Source organism: Manihot esculenta, chromosome 10 (genome assembly GCF_001659605.2).
Source record: "Manihot esculenta cultivar AM560-2 chromosome 10, M.esculenta_v8, whole genome shotgun sequence".
NCBI lineage: Eukaryota > Viridiplantae > Streptophyta > Magnoliopsida > Malpighiales > Euphorbiaceae > Manihot > Manihot esculenta.
The window spans coordinates 8,363,010-8,379,428 of NC_035170.2; the positions used below are offsets into that span (position 1 = coordinate 8,363,010).

General features: G+C 45.7%; 1 protein-coding gene across 1 annotated transcript; it reads right to left on the reverse strand.

Annotated features, from left to right (window-relative positions):
- Positions 1–908: 908 nt before the first annotated feature.
- On the reverse strand, positions 909–1,484 carry LOC110624163 (putative uncharacterized protein DDB_G0290521). Its single transcript, XM_021769282.2, has one exon. The coding sequence runs from the start codon at positions 1,482–1,484 to the stop codon at positions 909–911; it is 576 nt and encodes a 191-aa protein (XP_021624974.2).
- Positions 1,485–16,419: the final 14,935 nt, after the last annotated feature.

Below are 16,419 nucleotides of genomic sequence, written 5' to 3' on the forward strand. Positions count from 1 at the left end.
TTATGTATGATTTATGAAATTCCAGGGCTGCCCATGTCCACGCGTCTTGGCATTGTATTATGTTTAAGAGGAAGTCCTGCGGAGCTCCGTCGAGGGCCGGGCATATTGGATATGTAGAGGGTTATTGGTGACAAGTCCATCCGTGATGTGAATTGTCTACGTTGTGATGCATTTCACGAAAGCATAATTTACGTATAGTTCTTTTGTTCTGCTCACTGGGCTTTTTAGCTCACCCCCCTTTCCCTTAACCCCAGGCTTGCAGGTTCAGGATAGACCAGGGAGTCTTCAAGGTTGAAGTCAAGTTAAGTGTAATAGTTAGAGTGGACATGTATTGAAAAAATGATTTTATGCAATGTAATGTATAGAATGTTTTATGGTTTAGTATTGTGCTTGGCCCGAATGGTAATATTGGTCCCCTTGTACATGATCTTCTAATGAAATGTTTTATGATAAGAATTGATAGTCCAAGCTTGATGTATGTTATGTTAACCCACTAGAGCATTTGATGAGGGCTCTAGTTTGGGGTTTTATGTTTATGATTTTAGTGCATGTTTAGGTCAGGCTTGGAATATGGAAGGTTTTTAAATTTTTATGAAAATGTATGATCATGTATGGGATGTTATCAGGTATATAGCAGGTATAGGAGGCTTGTTACGGGTCCCGGCGGCCTTAAGCCGATATGAATCCTAGTGCCGGTAGCGGTCCGGTTTCCGGGTCGTTACAATATTTTTGGCACATCATGTGTCATAGTTCTTATTTTTTTAGCCATACAGGCATAATATTTAGCCTCCAGACCATACAGTTTGGTATTTTGTGCTTACAGACACAAAATTTTTTTTATCTAGATAGTCAATCCTGATAAGAGTTTATATAGGGGTTAAGATTTAATTATGTGATTTGTTAATACCTTACAAGCATGCATACATGATGGTTACATTAAACGATGCTTCATATGCTTGAACGATGTGATCAGGGTATGCTGGCCTGGGCAAATCGCTGGGCAGATTACTGGGCATATCACTGAGTGTGTCGCTGGGCACATCGCTGGGCATATCACCTGGTAAGTCCACGGGCGCATCAGCGGGCACATCGCTGGGCATAGCGCTTGGCACATTGCTGGGTGCATCAGTGGATGCATCGCCTTCCTCATGACCTGCGAGATGTGTGGTAATGGTGGTTTCTGGTTCTGATCTCGGCGGTGGAGGTGGCGACTGTGTTCTTGGCCGTTTTTGGCCGTGACCGGAGGAAGTGGTGGCTTCAGGTAGCATTTCGCCCGCAAGGTTTGCAGTCGAGGGTGGTGGCGGCGTTCTTTGCTGTTTCTTTTGCCGGCGATATGTCTGGACGGCCGGTGAGTCGGTGTGTCCCGTTGCTGGTGCAGTAGCCGGTGGCGTTTCGGTGCCGGTGGTGGTTGGTGGAGTGGTGTCCCATGCTTCATCGTCACTGTCATAGGGGATGGGTTTCGGCAGCCCTAGTTTCTTCCACATGAACGGTCCGCCGGTGGCCTTCATCTTAATTCGGACCATGGTGGTCTTGAGTTTGCCGGTGGGTGAGTGGTGGTCGGAGGAGAGAAATCTTGAAGAAGAAGAAGAGATAAAAGCAGTAAATTACGTAAAAAGTAAAGAATAAAAGAAAAGACTACTTAAAGTGATCTGGGTATGTGAACTGCCCTGATCATTTAATGCTGGCCCTCTGGATTCTTGACAGGGTGATTTGACCAGTGATTTGGGCAAGCAGTGGGCAAATCACTTGGCCAGATCACTCCTCCTTTTCAGTTGCTGGGCTGGTACTGTTCACGCCTTTTGCTGATGATGTGCTTGATTTTGCGATTGGCCCGGTGATTTGAGCAAATTATCTGGGCAATTGGGCAAATCACTGCCCCGATTACTTGGGACTATGGTACATTCAGTTGATTTGCCTGGTGATTTGGGCAAGCAGTGGGCAAATCACTGGGCAAATCACTGCCTCTGGGCTGCCTCCCAGTAGCGCCCTGTTTTCTGTCGTGGGCTAGACTTCAGTGTCTTGCTCAGCAGTCTTGGGAAGGGGGATCCAAGGGAACCTCCTCCACAACATGGACAGTAAAACCTTCATAGAATCTCTTCAAACGATGCCCATTAACTTTGAAAACTTTGCTTGTTTGTGGACTTCTTATGTCAACAGCTCCATGTGGAAAGACATGTTCAACCAAGAATGGTCCAATCCACCTTGACCGAAGTTTTCCAGGGAATAATTTGAACCTGGAATCAAAAAGCAAAACCTTATCACCAACCTGGAAGTGTTTTCTTGAGATGTTTTTGTCATGGAAGGCTTTGGTTCTTGCTTTATAATCCCATGAAGCTTCATATGCATCACGCCGAATCTCCTCAAGCTCTTGGATTTGCAATTTTCTGTGAACTCCAGCCTCTTTTTCATCAAAATTGCAGCTCTTCACAGCCCAATAGGCTTTGTGTTCAAGTTCCACAGGTAGATGGCATGCTTTCCTATAAATCAGCCTATATGGCGACATCCCAATTGGAGTTTTATATGCTGTTCTATATGCCCATAAGGCATCATTGAGGCGTGTACTCCAGTCCTTGCGATTTGGGCAGACCGTTTTCTCCAAGATGGACTTGATCTCCCTATTTGACACTTCAGCCAGCCCATTTGTTTGAGGGTGATAGGCAGTAGAGGTTCTATGGATGACATGGTGCTTCTTGAGGAGAATTTCTACTACCTTGTTGCAAAAATGGGTGCCTCGGTCACTGATTATGGCCTTGGGCAGACCAAATCTTGAGAAAATGTGGGATTTTACAAATTCACACACTGTTTTTGCATCATCAGCCCTTGTTGCTTTGGCTTCAATCCACTTGGACACATAATCCACAGCAAGAAGTATGTAGGTGTTGCCAAAGGAAGGTGGGAATGGTCCCATGAAGTCAATGCCCCATATGTCAAAGATTTCACACACCATGATGGGGGCTTGAGGCATTTCACTTCTTTTGCCAAGGTTTCCCATTTGTTGGCATCTTGCACATGACCTACAAAATAAATAAGCATCTCTAAATATGTTAGGCCAAAATAACCCACTTTCAAGTATTTTCAAGGCTGTCTTGCGTGCCCCAAAGTGTCCCCCACAACTGTAAGAGTGGCAGAAAGTTAAGACAGAAGAAATCTCATGATTTGGGATGCATCTTCAGATTACTTGATCTGCACAATGCTTCCATAGGTAAGGCTCATCCCACACATAATACCTTGCATCTTTCTTGATCTTGTCTCTTATGTGTTTGGGCAAATCAGTGGGCAAATCACCTGTGGCAAGGAAATTAACAATATCAGCATACCATGGTTCCTCTTCTTGGACAGCAAAGAGGTGCTCATCAGGGAAGGTCTCATTGATGGGGCATGGCTCCATTTCTGAAAAAATTCTGCTGAGGTGGTCAGCCACAAGATTCTCTTTTCCCTTCTTGTCATGAATCTCCAAGTCAAACTCTTGTAGCAACAATATCCAACGTACTAGCCTTGGTTTGGACTCTTTTTTCTTGATTAAATACCTCAATGCAGCATGGTCTGAGTATATGATCACCTTGGTCCCAAGTAGATAGGATCGAAACTTCTCCAATGCAAAGACAACAACAAGCAACTCTTTCTCCGTGGTTGAATAATTGCATTGTGCAGCATCTAGGATGCGTGAGGCATAGTGAATGACATGAGGAGAGTTACCTTTACGCTGTCCCAATACCGCTCCCACAGCAAAGTTGCTGGCATCACACATGATCTCAAATGGAAGGGTCCAATCAGGTGGCTGGATGACTGGGGCAGAAATTAGCAGTGATTTGATCAAATCAAAGGCTGTTTTGCAGCTGTCATCAAATTCAAATGGGATATCTTGCTGTAATAACCTGCACAAAGGCTGAGTTATCTTGGAAAAATCCTTGATGAACCTCCTATAAAAATCAGCATGTCCAAGGAATGATCTAATCTCCCTAATGCTGGTTGGATAGGGCAGATTTTTGATGGTGTCAATTTTGGCTTTATCTACCTCAATCCCTTTTGCTGAAACAATATGGCCCAAGATTAAGCCATGGCTGACCATGAAGTGGCACTTCTCATAATTGAAAACCAAGTTTGTCTCCAAACACCTTTGAAGTATCTTCTCCAAGTTGGCTAGGCATTCATGGAATGAGTTGCCATACACCGTAAAATCGTCCATGAAGACTTCAATGATCTTCTCCACATAGTCAGAAAAAATGCTCATCATGCACCTTTGGAAAGTGGCTGGTGCATTGCAAAGACCGAAGGGCATCCTCCTAAATGCGAAGGTGCCAAATGGACATGTAAAGGTGGTCTTCTCTTAATCTTCAGGTGCAACGGGAATTTGATAAAATCCCGAATATCCATCTAGGAGGCAGTAATGACTTTTTCCAGCAAGTCTTTCAAGCATTTGATCCATAAATGGCAAGGGAAAGTGGTCCTTCCTTGTAGCTGTGTTGAGCTTCCTGTAGTCCATGCAAACTCTCCACCCATTTTGCACACGAGTGGGTACTAGCTCTCCTTCAGAATTAGGGATAATGGTAATCCCAGTCTTCTTTGGTACCACATGAATGGGACTCACCCATTTATTGTCAGAAATGGGGTAGATGACCCCAATATCTAGGAGTTTCACTATCTCCTTCTTCACAACCTCCATCATTGGTGGATTCAGCCTTCTTTGTGCCTCACGAACAGGTTTGCACTCATCCTCCATAAGTATCCGATGCATGCATGTTGATGGTGAGACACCCTTTATGTCCTCCAAGGTCCACCCAATTGCCTTCTTGTGCCTCCTCAACACATCTAAGAGCTTTCCCTCTTCTTCTTGGCTGAGCTGGTTGGAAATAATTACTGGAAGTGTATTTCCAACTCCCAAGTAGGCATATTTGAGGTCGCTAGGCAAGGGTTTCAGTTCTGGTGCTTCCTTTGTCTGCTGATTTTCTGTCTGATTGCTGTCTGATTTGGGCTGTGATTTGGGCAGGTTAACTGGTGATGTGGGCAAATCACTCCCTGTCAAGTCTGTCTGCTCTAGTGATTTGATATGTGATTTGAGCAGATTATCTGGCAATGGGGGCCAAATTACTGGGCAAATCACCCATATCCAGCAAGTTACAGCAGTCTGCTGTTTTTTCTGCTTCAGTGATATTGCTGTCCACTTCTCCTCTCCTGCAAAGACCATCATAAAGTAAATTTTCTTGATCAAAATCAAAAATTTCTTAACTTAAATTATCAATAACATCAAGGCCATAAACAGGAGAAACATCATTGGGGAATTTCATGGCATCATAAACATTAAATTTGATAACTTCCCTTTCAAACTCCATAGTCAATGTGCCATCATGCACATCAATTTTTGTTCTTGCTGTACTCAAGAATGGTCTTCCAAGTAGGATATCAGAGGTGGTGTTGCTCTTGTCTTCCTCCATGTCAATAACATAAAAATCTGCTGGAAAGACTAATTGGTCCACTTGCACCAACACATCTTCAAGCACTCCTTTAAGGTAGACAACGGATCGGTCAGCTAATTGGATCATAATGCTGGTGCCCTTGAGTGTACCTGCATTCAACAAGTTAAAAATGGAAAGAGGCATGACATTTATTGAATCTCCAAGGTCACACATAGCCTTCTTTATTCCCACATTGCCTATTTTGCATGAAACCGCGAACATTCCTCTATCCTTGCATTTGGTTGGAAGTTTCCTTTGGATGACAGCTGAAACACACTCCCCCACACTTACCTTTTCACGTTCAGCAAGTTTCCTTCGGTTCGTGCATAGCTCTTTGAGAAACTTGGCATACCTTGGAATTTGCTTTACAGCATCAAGTAGGGGAATGTTGATTTCCACCTTGCGGAGTGTCTCAAGTATCTCTTTTTCTTCTTTCTCCTTTTGGGACCTTGCAAATCTCTTTGGGAAGGGAGGAGGTACCTTGAATTTCTCTGCTGGTTGCTGTTTCTGCCTTTGACTGGATTCTGCCTTCTCTGGTGGTTTGGGCAAATCACTTTCTGCCTTCTCTGGTGGTTTGGGCAGATCACTGCTGGACAGCTCAGTTTGACCAGCGATCGGGTCAGTTTCTACTAGTGAATTGGGCAAATCACTGCCCTGATCACTTTCTGGCAGAATTTCTTCCTTGCCCTGTTTTTGCAATTTTTCAGCCTTATTGTCTTGCAACTCCTTTCCACTCCTCAATGTGATGGCACTAGCATTTTGCCTTGGATTTATCTCAGTTTGGGAGGGTAGCTTCCCTTGAGACTCATATTTGCTCATTGAAGTGGCCATTTGGCTCACTTGTTTCTCAAGATTTTGCACGGTACTTGCTAAATTCTTCACAATCTCTTCAAGAGATTCATTGGAGTTCTGAGGTGCAGCTTGAGCTTGGTTCCTTTGCTGGTAGCTTGGGTATTGGTTTCCCCTTGCATAACTAAAATTTGGATGGTCCCTCCAGCCTGGATTATAAGTATTTGCATAAGGATCATACCTTCTTTGCCCATTGAAGCCTCCAACAGCATTGACTTGCTGGTCCTCCTCTTGAAGGGAAGGACATAGATCAGTTGGGTGGTTGTTGGCACATATTCCACATGTCTTGGGCTGCTGAATTTGCTGGACTTGTTGGGTTTGACTCACAACAAGGCTACGGACAGCATTGGTGAGTTCAGAAAGTTGGGTTGATAAAATGGAATTACTCACCTCATTTACATTCCTTGTTGGCAGCTCTTGGTCTCCAAATTGTTGAGAAGCTGCAGCCATGGAGGAAATTAAGTCCCTCATCTCTCGAGGTGATTTTTTTCAATTGTTCCTCCACAGGCTGCGTCAATAAATTTTCTCTCTGAGGGTAGCAATCCTCCATAGAAGTACTCAATGAGAGATTGGTCAGAAATATCATGCCGAGGGCAGCTTGTGCACAACTTTTTGAACCTCTCCCAGTACTCATACAAGCCTTCAGAGTGCTTTTGCTTTATGCCACTTATTTCTCGACGGATGCCTATGGCTTTTGAGGTTGGAAAGAATTTTCTCAAGAATGCTCTTACCATATCAGCCCATGATGTGATGGATCCGGGTGCCAAGTAGAATAGCCATTCTTTGGCATAGTCTTCAAGGGAGAAAGGGAAGGCTCTAAGCTTGATATCGTCTTCTGGAATGCCTTGGGGTCTCATGGTTGAGCACACAACGTGGAATGCCTTCAAATGCTTGTGAGGATCTTCATTTTCTAGGCCTCTGAATTTAGGAAGGAGATGAATCAGACCTGTCCTTAGCTCGAATGGTGCTGTCAATAGAGGATATTCAATGCACAAGGGTGCTTGATCTCCTGCTGGTTCAGCTAACTCTCCGAGAGTTCTTTCCCGTGGCTGAGGTGCTTGGATGGGCACGTTTTCAGCTTGTATTTCAGCTTCTACATGTGCAGCAGGTGGTGCTGCCATTGCTGGATTTTCTGCCATAACCAGAAATTCAGTTTCTGGTGCAAATTTAGTAGTAGTAGGTGCGGTGATGGAAGTTTCTGCTGGTGCAGAAATTTCTTCAGCAGGGGCAGTAGGTGGTCTGTGAGGTGGAGTTGTTGATGAAGATGGTTTTGAGGCTTGGTTCCTCAAATTTGCTTGCTTCCTTAAGCTCTTGGCGGTTTTCTCAATCTCCGGATCGTAAAGAAGAGTGTCTTTACGGCCAGACCTGGTCATAAAGGGAAAATACGTTAGTTTAAATTAAGTCCCCGGCAACGGCGCCAATTTTTGATAGGCGGTTGTCGAAGCCGTCAAAAATAAACCTATTAAACAATCAACAATAAACTTGTAGATAGTGGCAATAGGGTCGAACCACAGGGAATTGACACCAATGATTTTCCTAATAATGACTAGGTCAAGTAAATAACAAGTAATTAAAAGAGGGGGGTTTTGAGTTGATGGATTAACACTAAATAACAAAAGAAAGCAATAATTTAAAGATGAGTAAACCAATGGATGAAAAGCTTCTAGTTGAAGTGTAATACCCGGCTAGACTCCGGTATCGAAATTCCTACCGTCCGGTGGAATCTCGGATGTCGGAAGCCTCTAGTAGGGTAGAAACATGTTTTCATAAAATGTTATAAGGCATTTCATGGTTTTAAGTATGAAAAATTAAATGAGTTTTTGCATGAAAAGTCCTTGGAGGAAAACCCAGGTTCGGCCGCCGAAAGTCAAGTTCGGCCGCCGAACATGCATGCGTTTTGGAGGCACGTTAGGCCCCCGAAAGCATGAGTGAGGGAAGACCAGGTTCGGCCGCCGAAAGTCAAGTTCGGCCGCCGAACATGACATGCATGCGGAAGCACTTTCGGCCCTCGAACGTGGCCTGGCCAGCCACCTATAAAAGGGTCACTTAGCCGAAATGGGCGAGCTTTCTCCCATTTTCGGCCACAGCTAGCTTCCGACCTCCCTCTCCCCAGATCTAGTGTTCTTTCTTCAAATCTCCTCCATTTTTCTTGAGTTTTCACCTCACATTGCAAGTTTTGAGCATTTAAGACAAGTTTTGGAGCTTTGGGAACTCAGGAGCTCATTTGCTTGGATCTCCGAGTTTAGGTCATCTCTCTCTCGATCTTCAAGAGGTAAGAGCCGATCTTAAGCTCATTGTATGTTTTAAGTAAGTTTTAAGTGATTTTATGGGGTAGAAATGCATGTGTAGGTTTTTAGTGAGTGATGGATGATTTTTGAGTTTATGCAAATGTGGCTTGCAAATGCTTGTGTATGTGTGTTGTAGTTGGGGTTTAAGGTAGTTTGAGACCCCTAGGAGCTTGTATGCATGTTTTGGTTGAGTTATTTGCATGTTGGAAGAGTTAGGAGGCAAATGTGCATAAAGGAGCCAAGTTTCTGCCCTTTGGCAGAAACCAGGTTCGGCAGCCGAAGGCACTTTCGGCCGCCGAACATGGCTGGGGAGGCAGGCCTTTCGGCTGCCGAAGTTGCCCCCGAAAGGAGACTTTCGTCTCTGTCTGGGACTTTCGGCCGCCGAAGGTGCCGCCGAACCTATCTGACTTTCGGCTCTGGAGGGACTTTCGGCCGCCGAACCTGCCGCCGAAAGTGCCCTGTTCAGCCATTTCTTGCATGTTTTTATGTAGTTGTTTTATGATGTTTTAGGGGGTTTTTGGGGAGTATATTAGAGTTATGTTTATGTATGTTTGGTCCCTCATTGGAGTCCACCTGTGTAGGTTCGGACCCGAGGAACCGAGGACCCCAGCAGTGAGCTAGCTGCTACAGAGTTTGTCAGAGCTAGCCAGAGGTGAGTGGAATAAACTTTAAGTTTAAAATAAATGAAATATGAATTTTGAGCATGATCCATGCATCATGAATGCCATGAGATATAGTAGGTTGTTTGCATTAGTATTCACGAATATGTTGCATTGCATTTATGATGTTGATGTGGATTGGTCATTGGATGATCCTTTAGTCCTCATATGATATGATGATGTTATGGCATGATATGGTATGGAAGTCCAGGTTGCACCCATTCTACGTCCCTGGCACGATGTAAGAGGAAGTCCAGGTTGTACCCATTCTACGTCCCTGGCACAGTTGGACTGTATGATATGTTATGTTATGTTAAGAGAAAGACCGGTTGTACCCATTCTACGTCCCGGCACAGTTGGACTATGTAGAGGACTATAGGTGACAATACCACCCGAGATGTGATTTGTTGTGATGTGTTGCATTTCATGAAAGCATGAAATTTTAATATATGATTTCACTATTCTGCTCACTGGGCTTTGTAGCTCACCCCTCTCCCCTAACCCCAGATGTGCAGGTACAGGGTAGACCAGGAGGTTAGCCAGAGTTTTGAAGTATGTTTATGTAATAGTTAGATTGTGGACATGACAATTGTACTATGATGTAATGTAAGAGATTACAGTATGTTATGTAATGAGGTATATTGAGGTTATAGATGTGCTTGACCCTATGAGTATTGTAATCCCTTGTTGATGCATGATCTTAGATATTTGATGATACAGATGTTAGCCAACTCAACACATGTATATCGCCCATTGGGGCATTGATGAGATCCCACTGAGGGGTCAAGTTTATGATTATGTTAGTGCATGCACAGGTTGAGTTTGGTGTATGAGGAATGAATGAAAGAAAAGTTTTAATTTTTATGTATGATTGTTGATCATGTATGGGATTAAACAGGTTTACAGGTTACATGTCAGGCTTGCTACGGGTCCCGGCGGCCTTAAGTCGACCCGGATCCTAGCGCTGGTAGCGGTCTGATTTTCGGGTCATTACAAAATGGTATCAGAGCCCTAGGTTCATATGGTCGGACCTAGAGTGTCGGGCTCATAGATGTTATAGAAGGTCAAGCACAATAGGAAGATCATGTCCACTAGGATAGGATGTGGAGTCCTGTCTTGCATGATGATGTGAAATGCCATGACTTTATGCATGTGCATTAATGATATGCTATGCTATGTGATGTATGTGATGAGGGTTCATGTGTGCCCACATGAACCATATGATGCTAATGCTTGCTTGATGTGTACTGTTTTTCAGAAAACAGGATGAGAGGAACTCGTCGATCTGCACGATTGACTGGAGTGCCACCTGAGGATGAGGGCACGAGCGCCCGTCCTCCTACGTTGCCTAGGGCAATGTCTTGTAGAGCCAACAGAGAAAGGGTGTCAAGGGACCCTAGAAGGTCTTTTGATGTTAGCAGAAGGGGGACAGATAGAGGAGGAAGTTCTTCAGATGTGAGGGAGGTTACAGAAGAGGATCAGAGGAGGGATGGGAACCTGGATGTAAGCATGGAGGAAGAGGGGACAGGGGAATCTCAGGGAGGCGTTCAGGCCTCGGGGTATGGTTTTCCACCCCATTATCCACCCTTCCCACAGGGTTCAGGGTATCCGATGGGAGGTACCTCGAATTACTCCAGCTTTAACCCCTACCCTACCTACATGCCTTATCCACCTTTCTATCCACCCTAGACACAGTACCCAGCTTATCCACCCTCACCTTTCTATCCGAACCCGGCAAACCCCGCTTTGGGGAATGCTGCACCTCCACCTCCACCACCTACAGAACCAGCAGCCCCAGTTACTCAACCTCCTAGACCTAGCTCAGCTGATGGGAGCAAGGTAAAGATGACAGATTACCTCAAGCTGGATGCTCCCAAATACGAGTCAGGGGATGACCCCTTTGAGTATCTGAGAGTGGTGAAGACAATCACTGATGAGCTAGGGGCTAGTGACAGCAGGGCCATTCAGATGGCAGGGTTCACCTTAAAGTGCAAGAAGGCACGGGAATGGTTCAAGTGTTATGTGGACCCGAGGCTAGACGGTATGACATGGGAAGAATTTGCGAATGAGTTCGCTGGATGGGCTTTTCCAGACAGTTCCAGAGAACTGAAGATGATTGAGTTTGAGCAACTGAGGCAGTCAGAGCACATGGGTGTAGAGGAGTTCACGGATAAATTCTTGGAGCTATTGCCTTTTTCAGGGCAAGCTCTAGATACAGATACAAAGAAAGCCAAGAGGTATGTTATGAAGCTGCATTCCAGGTACTCCTCGTTGATTCAGTCAACTGAGAGAGAAAGTTTCCACACTGTGGTGGATATAGCTCGAAGAATGGAGGCAAGTGCTATAGTTGAGGGGTCAGTGAATGTAATACCCGGCTAGACTCCGGTATCGGAATCCCTACCGTCCGGTGGGACCTCGGATGTCGGAAACCTCTAGAAGGGTAAAACTATGATTTTATGAAATGTTTTCATGTATTTCATGTTTTTAAGTAAGAAATTAAATGAGTTTTTGCATGAAAAATCTTTGGAGGAAAACCCAGGTTCGGCCGCCGAACTCCGAAGTTCGGCCGCCGAACATGCATGCTTTCGGAGGGACTTTAGGCGCCCGAAAATTTTGAGTGAGGGAAATGCAGGTTCGGCCGCCGAACTCCAAGTTCGGCCGCAGAACCTTGCATGCATGCGGAGGCACTTTCGGCCCCCGAACGTGGCCTGGCCAGCCACCTATAAAAGGGGCACTTAGCCGAAATGGGAGAGTTTTCTCCCATTTTCAGCCGCAACGAGCCTCCGACCTCCCTCTCCCAAATCTTGTGTTTTTCCTTCAATCCCCACCATTTTCTTCGAGTTTTAAGGTTCCACAAAAGTTTTTGAGTGTTTTTAAGCAAGTTTGGAGCTTGGAAGCCTTGGAGCTAAATCCCTCCATTTTCCGAGCTAGGGTCGTTCTTCCTCTAGATCTTCAAGAGGTAAGCTTCGATCTATGCTTCTTTTATGTTTTATGAAAGTTTTATGCAAGTTGATGGGGTAGAATGCATGTTTAGGCTTGTTGTTAGGTTTATGGGTTTATGTTGTGATTTGAACAATGTATGTTGGAAATGTGTTGTTTGAAGTGTTGTAGTTGGGGTATATTATAGTTTGAGACCCCTAGGTGTGATGTATGATGTGTATGCATGTGTAGAAACAAGTTTATGCATGTTTTGAGGCGTTTTGGAGGCTGTGGACACAAGGGAGCCAAGTTTCTGCCCTTCGGCAGAAACTCAGGTTTGGCCGCCGAAGTGACTTTCGGCCGCCGAACCCCCTTGTGGAGGCAGTTTCGGCTGCCGAAGCCTGCCCCCGAAACTCAAGTTTCGTCTCTGTCTGGGAGGTTCGGCCGCCGAAAGTGCCGCCGAACCTGCATGACTTTCGGCTGCAGAGGGACTTTCGGCCGCCGAACCTGCCGCCGAAAGTGCCCTGTTCAGCAATTTCTTGCATGTTTTCATGTGATGTTTTCAGGATGTTTTAGGGGGTTTTTGGGGAGTATTTTAGAGTCATGATCATGTATGTTTGGTCCCTCATTTGAGTCCACCTGTGTAGGTTCGGACCCGAGGAACCGAGACCCCCAGCAGTGAGCCAGCTACTTCAGAGTCTCTTCAGAGCTAGCCAGAGGTGAGTGGAATAAACTCTAAGTTTTAAAGCAAATTAATGAAATGTTTTAGCATGATTCACGCATCATGAATGCCATGAGCTATATTAGGTTGCTTGCATTAGAATTCACGAATATGTTGCATTGCATACTTTGATGTTGATGTGGATGAATGTTGGATGATCCATTAGCCCTTGTATGTCATGATAGCCTATGTGAGTCCAGGTGTGCCTGCTACGGCTCTACGCCCCTGGCACTATGACTGATTATGGAAGTCCGGGTGTGCCTGCTACGGCTCTACGCCCCCGGCATGTATAAGTAAGAAAGATAGGGGCTAAATGGTGACAAGTTCATCCTTGTTGTGAAATGTTTGTGTTATGGCGCATACATGAAAGCATGATTTAAATTGATGTTTTATTATTCTACTCACTGGGCTCTAGTAGCTCACCCCACTCCCTTTATCCCCAGAGTTGCAGGTACAGGATAGATCGGGAAGTCGGCTAGAGTGAAGTTAAGTCATGTATGTTGTAATAGATAGTAGTGGACATGAACATGATGTAATGAGCACTTATGACCATGTAATGTAATTAATGATTTGATGATGTATTGAGGATTATAGTAGTGCTTGACCTAGAGGTGTGTGAATCCCCATTATGTACAGAGTATTTAATGAGTAATGATGTTAATGACCATGATTATCCAAGCTGATATGTATGATGATGATACCCCATTGGAGTATTTGATGAGGACTCCAGTGTGGGGTTTATGTATGATTTTGTGCATGCACAGGTTTTGCTTGGATAAGAGAAAAGAAAATTTTTTACAGATCATGCATATGTTGTTATGTATGGGATTCCACAGGTTACAGGAGGTATGTAGGCTTGCTACGGGTCCCGGCGGCCTTAAGCCGATCTGGATCCTAGCGCCGGTAACGGGTCGGATTTCCGGGTCGTTACAGAGTGGTATCAGAGCCCTAGGTTCATATGGTCGGACCTAGAGTGTCGGGCTCATAGATGTTCTAGAAGGTCAAGCACACTGGGAAAATCATGTCCACTAGGATAGGATGTAGAGTCCTGTCTATATGATGATATGATATGCCATGATGATATGCATGTGCATAAATGCTATGATGTGATGCTATGTATGTGATGAGGGTTCATGTGTTTCCACATGAACCATATGATGCTAATGATTGCTTATACTATGTGCTGTTTTTCAGAAGATAGAATGAGAGGAACTCGTCGATCTGCACGATTGACTAGAGTGCCACCTCAGGACGAGGGCGCTGATGCCCGTCCTCCAGCATTGCCTAGGGCAATGTCCAGTAGGTCCAACAGAGACAGAGTAGCTAGAGACCCTAGAAGGTCTTTGGATCTGGGTAGAAGCAGATCAGTAAGGGGAACAGTGCAGGGAGGAATGTCTGAGGATATGGAAGTAGATCAGAGGAGGGATGGCAGTCTCGGTGTGAGCATGCCGGAAGAGGGCATGGGAGAATCAGAAAGAGGCATTCAGGCCTCGAGTTATGTCCAGCCACATCACTACCCACCCTATTCACACCATCCAGGGTATTCGATGGGAGGTACATCGGATTACCCCAGTTTTAGCCCTTATCCTCCACATATGCCATACCCACCTCACTACCCACCATACTCTCAGTACCCCACGTACCCACCTCCACCTCCCTATACCAGTACAACAAACCCTACCCCAGGGGATGTTGCACCTCCACCACCACCAGTACCTACTGTCCCGGAAACACAAGTACCCAAACCTACCTCATCTGGAGGGAGCAAGGTCAAGATGACCGATTACATGAAGTTGGGTGCTCCTCAGTACAGAGCAGGCGATGACCCATTTGAGTATCTGAACAGGGTCAAGACTATTACAGATGAGATAGGGGCTGATGACAGTAGAGCCATTCAGATGGCTGGGTTCACACTGGAGTGCAAGAAGGCACGTGGTTGGTTTAAGAACTATGTGAATCCGAGAGCGGACAGTATGTCCTGGGAGGAGTTCGCAAATGAGTTTGCAGGATGGGCTTTCCCTGCGAGCTCTAGAGAGCAGAAGATGATAGAATTCGAGCAGTTGAGGCAGACTGATCAGATGAGTGTGGAGGAGTACACAGACAGGTTCCTGGAGTTGTTGCCATATGCTGGGCAGAATTTGGACACAGATCAAAAGAAGTCAAGTAGATATATTATGAGGCTGCACTCCAGGTATTCCTCTTTGATACAGTCAGCAGAGAGGGAGAGTTTCCATGCCATAGTGGATATGGCTAGGAGAATGGAGGCTTGTGCCATCGTTGAGGGGAAGGTAAAACAGTCAGTGGCACAGTCTTCTGGTTCCAAGACCCCAGGTGGGGAAAGGTTAGACTCTTCTTCTCTGAGTGCAGCAGTTGCAGGCAGTAAGAAGTGGGACAGAGGCCACAGGAAATCTAAGAAGAATAAGTTCTGGAACAAGATCAAGTCAGGTCTGGGTTTAGGCAGTGGCTCAAGCTCTGGCGCAGAGGTTACAGCATGTATGAGATGTGGGAGACCACACAAGGGAGTATGTCTGGCAGGGACAAACACATGTTTCAGATGCGGACAGGCGGGTCATTTGGCTCGAGACTGTCCTAGAGCAGTCTTTGCAGCACCGTCTCAGCAGACAGCCTCCGGCAGTGTGGTGCAGCCAGTAGCTCCAGCCGCAACACAGGCCAGTGGCAGAGGCAGAGGGAGAGGGTCAGCCTCTTCATCAGCAGGATACAGAGGTGAAGGTCCATCAGCTCCGGCACGGATCTTCACTATGACTCAGCAGGAGGCCAACACATCCAACACCGTGGTGGCAGGTAATCTCATCATTGGTTGTTCTGATGTGTATGCCTTAATGGACCCGGGTGCATCTCATTCTTTTATTGCTCCGAGAGTCGTGGAGAGGGTAGGATTGATGGTCTCTGGGTTAGAGTGTCCCCTATGGGTCAGTGGACCCAAGTGTGACCCGTCAGTGGCAGAGGCAGTCTGCCAATGTAGTCCAGTTTTCATAGAGGGAAGATGCCTTTCCGCCGACCTTGTGGTTCTAGATTTGACAGATTTTGACGTCATTCTAGGGATGGATTGGTTATCGACCCATGGTGCTACCTTGGACTGTAGAGACAAGGTAGTCAGATTCAGAGATCAGGATGGGTCAGAGGTCGTCTTCAGAGGAGACAAGAGGGGTACACCTAGAGGTCTGATCTCAGCTCTTCAGGCTCGTAGGTTGCTTAGGAGGGGATGTCAGGGGTTTCTAGCTCATGTGAGGGAGTTAGATAGTCATGTCAGAGAGCCCGCCTCAGTGCCTGTGGTGAGTGAGTTCTTAGATGTTTTCCCAGACGAGTTGCCAGGGTTACCACCTGCTAGGGAGATAGAGTTCGAGATTGAGTTAATGCCTGGTACCAGACCGATCTCTATCCCTCCCTACAGGATGGCACCAGCTGAATTGAAAGAACTGAAGGAACAGTTGCAAGAGCTGGTAGATAAGGGTTTCATCCGACCGAGTACTTCACCTTGGGGTGCTCCGGTTTTGTTTGTGAGGAAGAAG

What these genes read in the sequence shown, in the direction of transcription:
- LOC110624163 (XM_021769282.2), bottom strand. Translation starts at nt 1,484, where the DNA reads ATGTGGAAGAAACTAGGGCTGCCGAAACCCATCCCCTATGACAGTGAC.